The 18,100-nt window shown below is 38.5% G+C and overlaps 1 protein-coding gene across 4 annotated transcripts in view; it reads left to right on the forward strand.

Annotated features, from left to right (window-relative positions):
• The window catches only part of SUPT3H (SPT3 homolog, SAGA and STAGA complex component), a 284,434-nt gene that overhangs the window by 140,661 nt on the left and 125,673 nt on the right, over positions 1-18,100 (forward strand). For 2 of the 4 annotated variants that reach the window (XM_067294403.1, XM_067294404.1), the window contains exon 3: positions 5,455-5,539. The exons of 1 other annotated variant lie outside the window; for it this stretch is intronic. In XM_067294403.1, the coding sequence (XP_067150504.1) occupies positions 5,455-5,539 (85 nt within the window). Of the gene's footprint in view, positions 1-5,454; positions 5,540-9,913; positions 9,947-18,100 lie in introns of those variants that run through there. One more of the 4 variants, XM_067294407.1, reaches the window with a different exon arrangement.

Consider the following 18,100-nt stretch of genomic DNA (forward strand, 5'->3'; position numbering starts at 1 on the left):
GATCATCTAGGAAAGCTTTGTTATTGCATGACCTGTATAATGGTTAGATGCACAGAGATGTGTTTGACAAGTCTCTTCTATTATCGGGGCAGTCTTCCGTATCATATTACTGTTTTGATGCACCGCTAATGTTGTATTTTGATGTATTTCTTCCTCAATATTTAGCTATGGAGCGACAGTGTTTTCCTGATTTCAGCAGAATTTTAATATGTTTCGTAGGAAGACATTTATACTTCTAGCAAGTCAAAGGTGCTTTTAAGGACTCTCTAATGAACCATTAAAAGCAAAGCATACACGAAATGAAATTCGTAAGTCATATTAAAACATCAAGTTCAGTTTCAGTTTGCAGAAGCAAGGGCACCAAATTTTGTTTTTTTGGTTTTTAGGGTTTTCTTTTGGTTCTTAACCTAGCTCGTATTCTGTAACTTGGCAAAAATCGGAGTCCCCGGCCCTTAGTGTTTGCTCTGCAGTGGAGAAGGACAATGGCAAAAGTGAAGAAAGGAATCAGAGTTTACTATTTTACTCTTTGTGCTTTTGGGGATTTTACCTCAATATAGCATTATTTCCGGTAGTACAAAGGGGCAAAGAAGTTCCTGTTTGATATCGTAAAGAATATTATCATATAAACCAATTAAAATCTAGAGCTAGTGGCAGGAAATGTAACAAACACTAAACAAATATCACTAGCCATTATCGAGGCTTTACGTTTCTTTTAGAGTCTAAAAAATCCAGGGCCCATTGCAAAGAAAAAGGAAGCGGCTGTGGTGTTTTCAGTTTTTCCTGAAACCACCATGCCAGTATCTAGTTTTCTGTGTGCGGGAAAGAAGTTGGCAGAAGTTACATGAGAAACCAGTGAAGAGCAGCTGAGATACAAATAGCTTTTGAAGGTAGAAAGAGGAAGAGTGCGAGAGAGGGAGGAAGCGAGTAGGTGCACCTGGAAATCAAGTAGTGCATTCCATTTTTACATCGCTCTTGTTCATGTTCTAATAGAGGATTTTAGCATCAAATTTAATGTATCCTTTTGCATCAGAAAGGAGCAAAAAGGTCTGATAACTGCCTGCCCTTGTAGGAATACACTGGGTCTTAATCGCGTCTCTTCCACTCCCTGTGCTGTATATAGAGCTGGCAGTTGCACGGGAGAGGGATTTGTAAATGCGGAAAAGGAAGGCATCCCAATGAAGTGTCAGCGCTGTGCTTCAAAGAAAGAGTTATGTCCTTGCACTTTGTTTTCAAAAAGAAAAAAACAACCCCTTTCATTTGTGTATGTGAAATGTTTGCTGATAAAACTGAACAAAAGTGATTTATGTTCTAGATCATAATGTTAACATCCCAGCATTTGCTACTCTCTTGCATGTTTGTTTTGTTTTGCTGTTAAATCTTATCAATAAACGAACAGGATTTTTAAATATTAAAGTGTCAGTAAGTATAAGTGAACAACATAACATGGTTGTGAAGGCTGAATTCTGTTTGTTTTTATATACATTGTGTGGTTAGAGAAAAGATAAATTATTTGTAAATTTTCAGTTAATTTACATATGTGCTCTACTTAAATAAAAAAAGAAACTTAAATTTTATACTATATAAGCAATTGTTTTGAATCTGTGGGGGGTTTTTTAACGTTATTTCTCGTTCCAGAGCAATAGGAAAGTAATTCTATTTATATATATATATATTTCCTATATACTATACAGTTTTTGTTTATAAAATATGCAATAGGATATGATTGGTTGGCTCTGAAAGTCCTAGGAAGGATCTGACGTTATGATTCAAGTATATGTGCGCACATACATAATATAAAAGAAAACTCTTTGAATTGTCCTGACATCAAAGATGTCGTAGAACATGAGCATGCATTGTAGAACGTGAGCATCACTTTTAAATTACGGATAGTCTAGACAAAACAGACAAATGGTAGGGAACAAATATGAAGAATGTAATTTCCCCATGGTATGACTAGTGTAGAGCAGTGGGGTACACTCACGTGTGAATAGTTTTTGTTGTGCTTTTACAGGTATCAAGCTAAATTTTGATATCATTAAAATTTCAAAGGCCATGTAAAGAATGCTGAATATCATTTCAGGATTAGCGAAGTAACTCCCCCAACTGTGCACCTCTTTACTAAGATTCCACAGTACAAGAGTAAGTTTTCTATAGATAAAACATTGCATTATTTTACAAATTGGTAAGTGTGTAAATAGTCAAAAACAATGTTACTTATTTTATAGCTTCCTTGCTTAATACGTAATACAGTTGATGTATTAACAAATTGTTTCCAGGTTGTGTGTAGCATGAAGTAATGCAGAGAAACTTTTCCGAGAAAAGTGTGAGAGTCATTGAGATATATATCCAACCAAGAACCATAGCTAGAATCCCTGAATAGCCAGTTTCTGCTATGCTGGACCAAATTTGGAAAAGTAGGGGTTTGGAAGTACAGAACAGATAGTAGTCAACTAATGCAGATAGCATCTTTTTGTGTCTTATGTGATGAAGGGGAAACTGCATAAAATAAGAGACCTGTTCCTTCCTTCCCCCTTTTCTCCTGTGTTCTTGATTATTCTAGATTGCAGTTCAACCATCCAGATGTAGATGTCTGCTCAGGGACAGCTGAACATCTCTCTAGACTCACTGACCTAGAATGATTAGGGGTGAAGTTTAGTTGCCCAAATATAGGCATTTACAGTAATTTTGGGCACTAAAGGTCCTTCACTGGACCTTCAACTGTGGAAGAGTGCTGGCTACCAACAGGCAATATATCTGTCAGTCCCACTTGGATGTCTTGGACATTTCAGACTATAAGTGCCTCTGTACTCTACCTCTGTACTCTAGGTCTCTGTCACTGTCTGAAATAGAAACTTAGAAACCAGTCTCGCATGTAGACACCCATGTTGTAGGTGTCTGAGTGTGGAACTGAAGCTCACAATCAGAATTTAGGATACATATTTTCGTATGGCTTTTGGGGCATTGCATGGGAAAAGCTTAGGCTTTGCTGAGCCAGAGGTGCTACAGACCAAATGTGTAGCATTCAGATTTTCTGCAGTGCCTACGGTCTTTGTTCATAGGCTGGTAATGGCCACTGCCCATCTCAGATCAAAAGAGGTATCCCACTCCAGCTGAAGGACTGACAGTTAGGAGAGGTGTAGTGAGCAAGTTGTATCATCTTTGAAAAGATAAATGCTAGAAAGTCTTGCTTTATTTTGTACAGTTTTTTGGAATGATTCTATACTCTCGGTAGCTTCATGTATGCTAATAAATTAAACAGTGGCAGTGCCTGGCACTGCACCTTGATCATGTAGACAGTTAAGCTGTTATAATGGTACATAGCCTGGCTTTGTTCTTGGCCAACTGCCGCTTCACCAAAAAGTCCCAGAAATGATTCAGGAATTAGGAGGAGCCAAGGATGTTTCCCAATAAGCAGTGGCTATTATGTTTTCAGGGATAGGAGAATTTAATAACGTGGACATGGAGAGACTTCCGGTTGACTCTAGGGCTGGAGAAGAGATGATGATGCTGTTTAGTTGACTAGAGTAGGTAGGACTGGGAGGTAGAGTGGAGCCTTCACCAAAATGGGTTGCAGGGTGTGTAGGACCTGATTTGCCATCTGAATGCTTGTGCTCACATTGTAGCTAATACGCTGTGGGAGTGTGTCAGTGTATATCCTCACGATGTTTCAAGCTGGTCGTTAATTTTTGGATATAAACTTATGGCTTGAAATAGCAAGCATCATCTTGACCTAAGAGTGATAGGTCTTTTATCTGTGACATAGTCCTGTCTGTGGTGAAAGGATCAATCTAATGTCATGGAAGAATCCCCACCCAGTCCGTTTTCTGTCCAGACTGTTCAATGCAATGATCTTGTAGCTCATGCTAAAATTCTGCATCAGGACCTGAACCACGAGTGCAGGTCTTTCTGTTCACTAAACATTGATAACCTGTTCCTTGTTGGACCTACCTATGAAAACGTCATTGCTAGTGGCAATCACTTCCACCAAAATGCAGAGGACTAACTGCTTGTGGGTTAATTCCTCCTTTCCACACACACACAGTTCAGTTTTATGTTAGGTTAGGCTTTCCCTGAGGCTTAATTCTCTTATGAACGTGACTTTCAAGTATTACCTTAACAGATTAATGTACTTGTTTTTTGTCTAAACTTCATTTATTTAAGGCTGAGTCTGTATTTCTTATTTCATCAAGTGGCAGGCTGTCTTTTCGCAGCAGGCAAGGATGAGGCTTTTCAGACAGCCTCAAGGTTGTGTTGGTGGCTGACAGACCCCAAAGTGGGTCCTCCCTGTGTCGGAGCAGCTGGTTTTGACCACCGAGGTGGAACCCGATCTGCCTTTAGAGCACTTTCCCCTGGAATATCAATGAAAAAAGTCTTCGTTGATACCTGCTGAGAGTCAATGTGATGCTACAATTTCCCCAAATGCTGTGCCGTCAATAAAGCAGCAGTGCTGATGGACGTAGAGCTGCAATCATTTCATAGAGTGGTCCCACAGCTGCTCTTTCTGGGAAGGACTATGTCTAAATAATTACATGTAGTAACTAGTATTCTCCAAGATGTGGCTGTACCTGCGAACTACATTGCCTGCCCTCCTTCCCCTCTCCCTAGCAGCTTTTTATTTACACGTGTATTTGAATTCTGAAGCTCCAAGTGGACTGAGATAGGTCTGGTTGTGCCCTACTAAATATTTCTTTGTGTTAAACAGGAGGGAGTCCGAGGCGTGGTAACTTCGGGTTTGGAGTGATTGTGTTACGCCTGTATAGTGAGGAAACACCATCTATTTTTTTAATCATAAGCAATCTCTATTTTCTTTCTTTCGGCTTTTTAATTAGCTATTAAAGCTTATCATCACAGTTTCTCCTTTCGTGATTCCTATTGCAATTGCGTTGCCTTTTGTTCATGAACACTGTCATCCTTTTATGCCCGTCTGTCAGTTTAATCTTACAATGTAGCTAGCCTTTAGGAGCATCTCTTACATAATATGTGTAAAATTGTTTTCCTTTAATTCATAGCAGTTCCTTCTGTATCTTATCACTAGCATTTAGATTTGGGATAAAAACGCCTGCTAGCATTTTACTTTTAACATAATTATTTGGTAATTTTACATTTGAACGGATCTTCAGATACAGAATTACTCCTGATTGTGCAGGTGCTACAGCTTTCCCTACTCTGGTTTTAAAATGTTCCTACAAACTGGGTTTTCCTCTGCCTTCCTCTAATTTTCTTTTCAGTTTTTCTCACTATGTATTTTAGTATACATCCTTGCAGCTTTTTTTCTCCCTTTAATGAGATTACTTTGATTTATATTCCTTGCACCACACTGTGATCCATTTCCATATGGTGCACAGGTGTATTAAACTTGTTCTTATTATTCAGATTTTTTTTTTGCATGAGACCACCTACTTTGTTGCTTTTTAACTTATTTTCATAACCTTGTAATAAACCACTTTCTTTCAGGTTTTCCTTAGGAGATGCTCGCAGGCCACTGCATGAAACTGCAATATTGGTGGAAGACATTGTCCACACTCAGCTGATAAATTTGGTAAGAATACAACTGATAAAATAGTCTTTACACTAAAGCTCCTTGAAATAGCCTGGAATTTTCATGATCAAGTTTTCACGATCCAATAACTCATAACGGATCTGTTTTTGAAAACAGATAGCTCCCACAAACAGGATGACATTCTGCCTTGATAATCTGAAGAAGCCACTTCTAGGCTTGCAGAGGGGGGTGTATGCTTTGCTTATGGCTTTATTCAGTATTTCTGTGTTATCTGCAAACCCACCTAACTTGGGGAATAAAGCTGACCAAATTTTTTTGTAGGCTTTGCTTCTTAAAAAAACCCTATATAGTCATCTGAAGACTTCATTGCTGATTTTTTATTTTTTAATATTTCTGTTGATGTATTAATATTTGCTTAATATTTATGTTATAATATTTTTAATATTTAATGTTTTCATTTCGTGTTGAAAATAATGCAGAAACGGTGAATAATTTTACTTACTGAAAGCCAGTGAAAGCGGTTTGTAAATAACTTGAAGTCACTGAAAAAGTTATGAGAGCAATTTGGCTGTTTTGACTCTTGTCCGTCAAAATCAGTTCTAAAACTTGGACTTCTCCTTAGTTTTTAATTTAAATTCAACACCATCTATTAAGAAATCAGCGGAAGCATTTTACAACGCAGAACTTACCGTGGCAGGAACCTGCCAGCGTATTCCAATGACGTTTTGCACACAAAGCGGCACTATTATACGTCACCTCTAGTTTGGGAAGCATAACACGTCTTACTTGTTTTTTTCTCAGAGTGGTCCTTCAAATGAAATTACTTGCATGTCTATATAGGTATGCAAACTATATGGAACTAATATTTACAACTAATACATATTGGAACTAATATTTATGTTTGATAAGACCCTGAATCGGCCACAGCTTTGAGGTTGCAAATTCCGAAATCTTTTCTTTATAATGAGCGCCATCAGAAAGGGTTTTAAATTTAAAGCTCGGTTTTATTGGAACATAAAGTAAAATAATAAACTTTTTAAAGCAGAGCAAGTTGAGAATGGGGCAGAGCACAGAGAAGAGGGGATGACAAATAAATCTCCCCCCAGCCCGTGGTTGCCTGCAGACAGGCGCTTTCCTCCGGGTTCGTGCTCAGTCCGGTTCAGCAGCTTCCCAAATCGCAGCGAGCGCTTCCAGGTCTGGCCCATTTCTTCTTCGCCCTTCCGCTGGCCATCACGGGGGGCAGGTTTGGTGTTCTTCGTTCCCCGCCCGGGCTCTCCTGAGCCTTCATTTGCGTTCGGAGGCAACGCAGCCTGCGGCCCCGGCGCTCTCTGCGCTTAAACCGAGGCCGGGCCATTCCCCGGCAGCAGCGAGGACGGGAACGACGCGGCAGATAGATAAACTGCTTTCCTAACCTTTCGCCTCCAGAGCCCAAGGCAGCACTTTATTTCCACGGCAGTGAAAGTATCTTTAATGGCTCGTTGGTTTGACCTCTGGCACCCGCCTGCTGGCACGCTTCAATCGCGCACTTTTCGCAGGCCTGCCGCTTCCGAGAGCCGTTTTTTGCACATTTGGCATCATTTGATGCTTCGCCTTCTCTCTGAGCTGTTGGTACGTGCGTATATTGGGTTTTCACTTCAGCCGTGGGTATGTTTCCACTATCAGGAAAAAGCTATTTTTAGAACTGAAGCTGACTGCGGATGTGAATTTATCGCTTGCTGCCTAGATTTGGTCATCGTGCTCATGTCAGCGGGTTACGTAGTTCTCATTAGGTAATTTGATGATTTCTTCCCCAAATTCTTGTCCCTTTTGCTGTTCATAATACACGTTTAAGGTTATACCAAAGAAATTATCTTTATGCACGAAGCGGAGCTGGCGTGCTGCGTGCATCTTTCGTGGTACCCCTCTGTAACACGAGGGCGTACTTGTGGATTAAGTCCCGATTTGAGCATCTGAATTCAAAAATCTGTTGCCTGTGCTTGATTGCCTTTGATTGGTTGACTTTTGATATCTTGGAGGTTTCTAGTTCCAGCTTCCGATTCTCAAAGCTGATCTGAACTTTGCTAAATCAGGGGCCGTTTTGGACAGATTTATATGGTTGCTGCTTCAGACCCCTGCGTACTTCATGGAGTCCGGCTGGTATAGCAGATGACTGCGTTAGCAAGTCGAATTCTTGAAAAACATGCTTCTGTTGGTAGGCATCGTGACTTATGATAGGGTTTTGTGTGTGTTTTAATATATATTACAGGTTGTACCCTGCTTTAAATTAAGTTACATTTTGCTAAACATCTGTACAAATGGGGAGAAGGAAATGAGCATCTCCAGAGGGTGATTCACATCAGGCTAAAATTAGTTGCTGAGTTAGATGAGATGAATCACCTCCTGAGGAATTTATTTCCTCAGCTGACTAATAAAGGGCTCCTTTGGTGGCTGGCTGAGATTTGGACGTCTAAAAGTTAGATAACAAAGTTAGGAGAGATGAATTCCGTCTATACTATGTAATTTAATTGTATCAGAATGCTAACATCACTTTGAAAAAATTTGGCATCTATTTTAATTATAGTAAATGTTTCAATATTTGCATAACAAGCAATAAAATACAAAGCCCCATAGAATGAAGTAGGTCTGTACATTTTTTATTCAAACAGTTTATCTGAAGGGCGCAATGAATTTGCTTGTATTTTGAAATTAGATTCATTGCTGACTGATGGTATGTGTTCAGAGACTGATCTGTATGTATTTATAGATATTTTAATATTCACTCTTCAACTGTATTTTTTTATGTGTACTAAGATTAGAGGTTCCAGTCAAGGCTATATTGCCATGTATGATTAGGCACACGCAGTAGATGTTTTTATTCCAAAGGAAATTGTGCCTACAAAAAAAGGGAATGCAAAAAGATGTTAACCAGCCGGGCACAAGCCTTTACTTACTGTTCCAGCAAGGCCTGTTTTAGTTCTTTCTTTCATCATATCCAATACAATTTGCATGTGTAGTAAGAAAGTCCTCTATGCAGCCCATCAGCTTTCTATTTTCAGGCACCTGTTTTAGCTCTGTAATTATATCAGCTGCTTCGCTGCAGATTTCCACTGCCTGGAGTCAAGTTGGAAAGTTATAATTCATGTTTTCTTTACACTAAGATTGCATTCTGTATGGCCCTCTCTATTTTTGGTAAAGCTGGTAAAGCAAATTCTGAAATTCTTAAGAAGTAAATTGCTATTTAAGTATGTATTAATATGAACCGTATTGTACAAGTGCAAGTGAAACCAGAGAACTGTGAATAGAAGCACTGGACGAAGCAGTGCTTAGGGCCACATATTTGGGGGGTTTTATATGAAGACCTAGAAGATGATGGGCTAAGACCTCAGTTCTCTCTCTCTGGCCTTCACTGAATTGGAGCTTGGCACGTCTTCACTGTCAGGTCCATATAGGTGGCACAGGGCAGCGAGGGAGCAAACAAATCGAAATGGAGGGTAGCGTATAGCTCCAACCCTTAAAATGAAGATGTGCGTTTAGCATCTTCCATAGTTCCAGTTGCATATTAGTGGTAAGAGAGAATTGCAGTGGGAAAGGGAACAGAGATGGAAAGGGAGAATTAGGAAACAAGGACTCCGCAGTTAACTTCCCCGTATTATTTTCAGATACGCATACTCTCTGCAGTGCTCTTCAGTCATTATTTTTTCACTGGCTTTTGTTTCTTTCAAGTATCATTGTCTTTCATATGGATTATACATATGAAAGTATGGTATGTTTGTTCCTCTCAGTGAGATCCTTGGGAGCAGAGCTCTTTAGCAGAGCAGACTTTAAACATCCTGACTTTGTGCTGGGTCTTGCAGGGATGATCTGATCTTTTTAAATGATGAGAAATAGGAGATGCACACAGGTCTGGTAGGGCTTGAGTATCTCTGTCCGGAATTTCAGTAATGTTGAGAATGAAAAGGGCTGGATCATAGGAAAATGTAGTAGTATTTGACTAAAGTTAACAACTAAAGACCTCTCATCATCTTCTCTTGATAGGGTCATATCTCCATGCTGGTACTTGAGATGTTATGTTCAAAGGCTGATAGATGATAAGATCATGATGTGCTACATAAATCGAAAAGGTTGTTAAGGAGTTACTTTCCTTGTGCTGGGGAAGTATTAGCTGGATGTTTAATATCGGGGTCAACTAGCAGCAGTTTATTCCCTGGGCATGCTGAGTATGATAGTAGTAGTACGCATACCTGCTTCCACAGAATTCACTTTAGCACTAGGTCTGAACCTCAGTCCTTTACGTTTTTTCTAGAGATTGAATGGCTTCTGGGAAGCGAATAGATTTATTTTCCCCCACTGAAAGACATTTTAGCAGTAGCAACGAGTTCAACAAGGGGGCGTGAATAATTACACATACACGCACCAAAAATAGAAGTGTGCTCATAGACAGCAAAGCTCAGAAGTCACCGGGTACTGGTAAGTAACCATGAACGACTGGCTGCTCATTGCAACAGCCTTGAACTACATCCTTCTCCGCTGGAATTCTTTGTACGCTGTGATAATTCATTGCTGAGACTGTCCTAAATGATCGAATTCATATTAATCGAGTTGTGGTTTACTCCCTGTCAGCTAAAGTGTGTTTGCTGGAAGATGGACTCTGATCTCTTCAATTGATGTCAAATGATTTAAGTCAGACCCACTCAGCTGGTTTCTCAGACTGCAGCAGTGTTGACTCCGGTATGCGAGCTCTCCAAACGTTCAGGAAGATATCCGTGCCCTAGAGAGCTCGCATTTTCCGTGAGCTGAGGAGCAGTAAGAAAAAAAATGTAGCTTAGATTGCCCCAGAATCTCATGGTACAGGATATCTGTGGTTAGGGTTTTTGGTTTTTTTTGTGTCATTCATTTTTGTGTTCCTATGGAAGAAATTAATTTCATATAAATTGTGCTGCTATCTTGTAATTATTAGCATTCTACTTCTGCTTCCTTTTTAGGAGTGTGTTTTGGGTCTCATGTTACATATATGCATACATGAATGCTTTGCATATATACATAGGCCATTTTTCTTCCTTCTGGTTTATTATTATTGGAAATTAATTGGCTTTTACACAGATAATCTAGTAAGTTTGGTCTCAACCAAAGCACAGAACACAGCTCAGCAGATGAATAATCTGTGCTGAAATATGTAGATTTCTTTTAAACTATGGAATTAATTCATAGATAGGACACTTACAGTGAGACGCAGTGATTCAGCAGCACTTCAAATCCTTAAAAAGTCTGTAATAAGTCCATCCTGTGTTGTAAATTGTTTTTATAATAAGGACTTAAATACAGATTGGGTGGTCCATCGCCATGACTAGAAAAAGAAAAGGTGAAAAGACAGAGAAAAGTTAAAAGGATAGATTTACTGATATGAAATGTTAAGTACTTTATCATGATTGATGTGAATTTTATTTTATTTTCTGAATGAACTTGATGTGCTTTTGTTGCTTCCTAGCTTTATTCCTTCGACTGCTAACCATTCTAGTTTGAAAAGAAGGCAAAAAGGAGAGGAAGGAAAACGTACCTTCACTCACACATCCAGAGAAAAAGACAACAGTGAGAATGGGAGAGAATTTGGAGAAATGAGAATTTAAATAGAAAGAAAGATAAAATTGTCTTGGTTCTTTATATCCTACTCCAACAGTTGTTGTTTTTTTTTAAATTTTAAATCACATACATTTTTCATTCACAAAATGGATTAGTGATTTTAAAGTATGTAACCTCTATGCTGTGCTTGAATCATGCAGTTTCAAGTTTGTCTACTGCATTTTCAAACTGTTGGCCTTGTAACCTTATACACTTAATTGTAGAATTTCTGACATTCCTTTTTAGGAAAAAAAACCCCTTGAAAACAGCACATTCATTAACAGAAATTGCCCAGTGATATAAACAAACAGTGTGAAGCACTGTTCACTCTTGATCACAAAGTTATATGCAACTGTCACTTATGCCACCCCAGTAAGGGGAAAAGTCCTTGTTTTATGAGTCTGTTTTAAAACAGTAATAAAGTTTCCTGTGCAGGACATTAATTAGAGGGGTTATCAAAATAAGACAAACTAATATAATTTGTGATTGTACAAAATAAAGGAAGTTGAGGGTACCAGAGGGACCTCATGAATCACAGGATGGAAACAATCTTCTGGCTAACTAAACATTCAGACTTTGTACTAAGTGGCAGAGTATATATACAACTCAGCAAACCGGAACACACTGTGTGTTTACATGAATGGGAGAAAGGAGTTCACAAAAACCATCTGGGAAAAATCCTCGGACTATACGGTCCGTTCCTGCCATAGAGTAAATTAAACAACATACATGCATTCACAGCAAACATATGGCACACCTGCCCTGGAAGAAATCAAACTGGAAAATAAGTCTGTAATCCAAAGAACTCCGCGAGTACCGGCCAGGTAGCACTTCTCACGCGTGAAGAAAAAAGAGCAAAAGGACTTCATCTCTAGTAAGCAGTCGTTAATTGTAAAGTGCGTGCACATTGCTTGAATGTGCTCATCATTTAGGTTCTGTTATTGCATCGCTAGGAGGAAATTTTGGGGATTTTTTCCGCCTCTTTTCTGTTGGGAATTGCACCTTTTAACAAATTGTTCTGGTTGCTATTCTCAAAGTTGGTTTTTCCCAAAGGCAACCTAATAAAACAAGTTTCCTATGCCCAAAAATGAGGTTTGCCAATTTTGCATTTCAATTTTTATATGTCATACGGGTTTCTGTAGCTGCTCAGTTGCTTGTTTGAGATTTCTCCTTTTCTTCTTTTCTAATATTTCGTCACTGGCAAGCGCTTGAGTTCAGATTACTTGTGCAAATGGACAACATTTCCTCTTTAATACGTTAGTGCATCGTAAAAAGTCTCTTAAGAAGACATTTTATGGAAAATTAAAATTGATGAACCCCTGACTGACTTTTTATGAAGACTTGCCTTTTTCATCTTTAATGAATTTGAAAAATGGTGTCTTGAGTTTTCTACTGTTATATTAGCTGTTACCCTTTTACCGAATTCAGATGTATTTATTCTAAAGCCCAGAGTCTACTTCTTTTTTTAATGGCAATATTCTAGTTACTTTTCCTCCCAAAAGAGTAGATACGCTGCACTGAGATTTTTCACATTCAGCCAAGCAAAATGGAAGAGGACAAGTTTGCAGATACTCTATTGGGAGAGTCACTGCAAGTTCAAGGGGCTATATTTTTTTTAATTTTGTCTAATCCCACACTGATTTTTTTATTATTGTAGCAAAAGCTGCTTACTATCCACGGCATGGTAAGCATGTTTTGGGGCACAGATATTCTTTCTACCCAAGGAGCAAATGGAGAGTTTGTAATACTCAGGAGTCCCCTTCCACGATTCTTGGGTATTTTTCCAATCAGGCAGCCATGTCATTCAGTGCACGTGATGCTCTGGTCGTGCGGCTGTGTTGTATGGTGTTCCTGCCTTATTTATTTCAGAAGATGGTGCTTGTATTATAATTTAGTAAATGAATTTCAGGAAGAGAAAATACGGTTTCTTTTGAATTCTGATTTGTTGTGTGCTGAGCATACGTAATGGCAACTGAGGTCAAAACATAATGCCTCTTCGTTTCACTTGGAGACTGAGAAGATAAATTATCATTTGCGAAGGACTTAGATATTAATACGAAGAACCCTATAGAAAAAAGCCAGAAGGAAATGAATAATTATGTCCACATAATTGTAGCCACATGTTTGACAGTGAGGAAAAAAACCAAACTGTTGACTGGATTGAGCGGAAAAAGCAATGGGATCAATAGTTAAGGATTGTCTCATAATACATGTAAAATATACAGATTGAAGGTAGTGCAGGCAGCCATAAATAAATGGTGTTTCCTGATTTTCTGTATCAATCTTTGGGCTTTTTATAGCATTCACGTAGCTTTCTGTGTGTTGTACATTTATGTGTATATATGTGTCTATATATGCATGTCTATTTTTTTCACTCTTAACCCATCAGATCCCTGTTTCGGCTGTTCAGCAAAAGGAATTGAATATATATGACATTTCACTCACGGGATCTTTGGAATCAATTGCATTCTTCAATATGCATATACTCAATTAGCTTTGGCTTTGGGGGCTTTTCCGAATGAAGTGATAAGTTGGTCCCAGACTGAGTTTCCAAAATGCAAATACGTCCTCTATTTAATTTCTAGTATCTATTGAAAAAGGTATAGCACAGATTAATAGCTATTGAATTCTTGGATGAGCCGTGATCAGCTGTGATGCTCTGTGTGCAGATACGCTCTGTCTAGGGGGTATTGGCTACTGATACTGAAATCACTTCCGATTTTTCTTGAACCATATGGAATCTAGGTGATTAGCTCTTTTGGAAAAAAAAACAGGAAAGTTGAAAAGTTGAAGAGTAATCATTACATTGTTATTACCCAACCTGGTGTACTCTGGTAAATCAACATTTTGTCGATGGTTTTACTCTCTCGTCTCCTCTACTAAAAGTGGTTATGATTCAACAGGTTTTTGCTGAGGTCATTTTTGAGGTAGGTTTAAAAATGTGTATGTCTCAAATCATTTAGCTTTTTCCGGGTTGAAATGAAGGAGCAATGCTTCAGTCTGTAAACAATTATAATTATATCTCAAGCTTTGAAAGTCTAATGAAAAACTGTGAAATTCAGGGTTTCTGTCATTCTTTTACTTAGTTGTATAAGATATATTGAATATTATAAATATACGAGCATGTGTGTAAATTATATATATGCGCACAACAATCCATCTCATCTAGTCTTCTGATTCTGGCAGTAAGTAGTCAGTGGGACGCTCTAAATGAAAAGAATCCAAAATCTTTCAACAGCGTGCAACACATGGATATTTTATTAGGGAGGTGGACCTCAGGCCAATTTTCAAGAGTGTCTATGTATCTTTGAAATCAGCTCCAAAGTCAGACAAGCAGTATTCATCTCCTGAGAAAGTAGTTATTTAACATTGTGCCGTCCATTTAAAATACGGACTTCTGAAGTGAGTGCAATGAGTTTCACCTCCGTGACTTTCGGCACAGGCTGTATTTTTGGATATTTTGCTGTTCATTGATTCTGTCAAACAGAACTATAATCTTTAAATTGCGAGTGACACAAACTAATTCATGGATATCTGTGGCAAAAGAAGTCATGTTAAATTCTGCATGGTCTTTAAGTGTAACTTATAAACCTTAAAGGTCATCTCAGAGTGTTTAACAGAGCAAATTCATTGTAGTTTTTAAATCACCTTATCTGATTTCAGGCAAACTTGATAGTTTCAGAATAACTTTTTTTAGGAAGATTGGCTTGTTAACAGTATTATGCAGTTACAAGGAAATGTGGTCACAGCTGGTTCTGGTTTCTTAGCTAATCCACCTGATTGGAAACAACAGGTTTTTGATATTTTTCCATTTCTTACACTGACACCTAGTGTTCAGTGTTCTTGAATTTTTCTAATACTACACTTTGTTATTAATAGATAGCTGCCAATACTGAAATTTTACACCTTTGTCAAAATAAATCCTCCATTCCTGCTCTTCTTCAAAAGGAAGCAAGAACTGGAGGCAAAGGTCTTATCACGATTTAAAAAAACCTTTCATTTGGAAACACAAATAGTACAACACTATTGGAGAACACAGCAAAATCTATTTTACATCTTTGCAGTACTGTAAAGATTGTTTTTGTAATATTTAAATGCTTTAGTTATGGCAATACAACTCTTTCGTGTCCGTAAGAGTCACTGACAAACCAAAACAGTGATAACAACAGAAACTCTGAGATCAGTATTTATTTAGTTGTGGGGAAAATCAATGCTTTTTATTTCTGTGTTCTTCTCTCTTCAAGCCACACGTTCAACCTGATAGGGGTGTTGATGGCAGCACAGTCTTTGAGTGGACAGAAAATAGCTCATACACAAAAATGAGCACAAACTATCTTTTCTTATCTCAGACTCACAAATAATTGCAGCAATCAAAGTATGGATTGCAGCCAGTTTCTGATGCTGATGACAACCAAAAGAGCAAAACTTACACTTTAACTCTCATAGCTGTGATTTTGCTGTATGTTAACTGAAAATCTTTTTGACTATATGTTCAGCATATAAGAGGTGATATTATGCATTTTGTATAGCTCTACTTAAAAATATCAGTGAGTTTTTGTGTTTTGTTGATGGTTTCTATAGAAAGGTGAAAAATATGCAGGCACAGAAAATGCATTTGATATTTATTAATGAAGATCCTTGATTTGATCAGTCTTCCCCTTTTCAAGACTTTTTCTGTAGGTGCACCAAAAAGCAGCCTTTCTGCACCACGTTTCCTGTACCCTTACTGTCTTGTCTTCTCAGAAGACCAGGCGGCAGTGATAATTCAGTGCATACCTGCCTAGATGATAGTCTTCTTTTGAGGAAGCACTTGATTCTTACCCATTTTCTTAACAGGCTAGAATGTGGCCCTAAAAGCCATCTCTTCAGATAAACTTTGATAAACTCTTTAGCCAGATGTCAGTGTTTAATTGTACTGCTTTAGGCTGAAGCTTTCCTCTAGAAGATGACTTTTTCCTTCCAGACCCATCCTCTGCACAATCTGTTCCTATGGAGATTCTTGTCCTATTAAAACCCCAAATTAAAGAAAAATTAATCAGCATTAAAAGAGGACTATGACTGGTCTAGGTGATGGAGTAAGTGGCTTGGTCAGAGAAGGGCAGAAAGGAAATCAGTTTGAGAAAACATCTCAGGAACTCCGTACCAATTGATATAGGGATGATCCTTACAAAAAGCATATGCTTTACAGTCAATCCTGCTCAGCTGGATTATTTTCAACATGGTTATTAAATGTGGAAGACTACATATTCACAATAGTTGTCTCTGTGATTTACATAAACATCCCCAGACTCAGATAGTTCTATTTTCATACATTTGTCCTTTCAGTTCCAACATATAATCTGCCAAATTAGGCCGTCTGTTTTCTTATATCTTGGACACTGATGTTGTATTTTCTCTGTGTTTGAATGACATATTGGAAACTTCACCACATAGTTCTCTGTCATTAGTTTATATTCCTGTGAACCGGTCATATTATGCTTATCAGAGAAATAATCAGAGTCAACAGAGAGAAATGGTGCTTGTAGGATATAATTTATTTGACTTCTTTTAGGCATTTCTTTTCAGGAATGGGTGAATTTGGACCCAGAACGACAATTTGTCTCCACTGACAGGATGCTTTGGGTGACCAGCTCAGATGTAGGCATCTGTGTTCAGTCAGATGACTCCAACCTGAGAGTGATAGAGCCCCTATGACAAAAGACTTGAAGCGGTTGGAAAAATAGGAGCAGAATGAGAACTTCTCTGATGTCGAAAGGAGATGATAACAGCCTCAAATGCAGCAGAGAACTCGAAGAAAAGAAAGACACGTGAAGGCCCTGATCTTTGACGTAGAGGCATGTAGTGTCCCCTTTATGAATAGCTTCAAGAGAGTGGGTTTATGACAAGTCAGGCTGGAGCTGATCCAAGACTGTGTTGGAAGAGGGGAAGTCTGTGTTTTAGCTGAAAACTGCATAGTCTATGTTTTTTAACAGACAGAGAGAAAGAAATGGGAAGAGATTTGGAGAGGTGGGTTGGGTTGAGACATGGGATCTTTTTAAAGAGAGTGGAGATTGAGGACATCTGTGTGCTTTGAGTTAAAGTGCCAGAGAGCAATGAAAAATTGAAAATTAAGTAGGCAGGATGTGATGCATTTACTGAGGTGGGTCAGAGCTGGAAAAAAGGCTAGAGTAGTTAAAGATGAGAAGGTATCCAGGAAAGCAAACTAGGAGGCAACTTTGTGGGAATGCATACATTCTCTGTTGTAAGAAAAAAAAAAAAAAGGAGTGAAAAGAGGAACCAGGGTTGCAAATAAGGTATGGAAAGCTTGAGATTCAGCAAAGAGTTGTTTTAATGAAAGATGCAATCATGGTTGTAGTCAAAGGAGTTTGGAAGGAAGTCCCATGACCCTCTCCCAAAGTGTTCAATAGCAAGAGAACAGGGGTAATTGAAATGTATTCTGATTCTGCATATTTGTGGGCCACATGAAGAAAAAGAGGAGGTTCTGTGAGTGCGCGAGTAGAGTGGAGAGAACGATTATAGAGTCTACTAACTTGAGAGAGAGACAGAGGTTTGAAAGAGAAGCTGTGGTTGGTGGCCTGGAGCTTGCAGAAGATCAGGTTTGGAGAATGAACTTGGGAAGTAAGTTTACAGGAAGTTAAGTTCTGATGACAGGGAAGCCATCAAAAAATTGGAAAAGGAATGAGAATGGGCAGACAAGTTGCCCCCAAATTGAATCTCCTATTCATACAGTATACTCACTAACTTCATGTTTCAAATTTTTGAAACATGAGACTTCATGTCTCCAATTCTTGAACGCGTCTTTATGTTGCTTGCCATTTGCTTCTTATGTTCTGCCATTGCCATGCCATATTAGAAAAAAAATTTGGATCACTGTACTGGTTGAGGAATTCAGGTACAAAGACGACTAAGTGGATTTCCCCAATGTCATGAAATGAATGAGTGGCAGAGCTGAAAAAAGTTGACTAGTTGCAGTTGAGAGGGAAGCTGTGCAAAGCTATTTTATTT

The sequence above is a fragment of the Apteryx mantelli genome, chromosome 3 (assembly GCF_036417845.1).
Source record: "Apteryx mantelli isolate bAptMan1 chromosome 3, bAptMan1.hap1, whole genome shotgun sequence".
Classification (NCBI taxonomy): Eukaryota; Metazoa; Chordata; class Aves; order Apterygiformes; family Apterygidae; genus Apteryx; species Apteryx mantelli.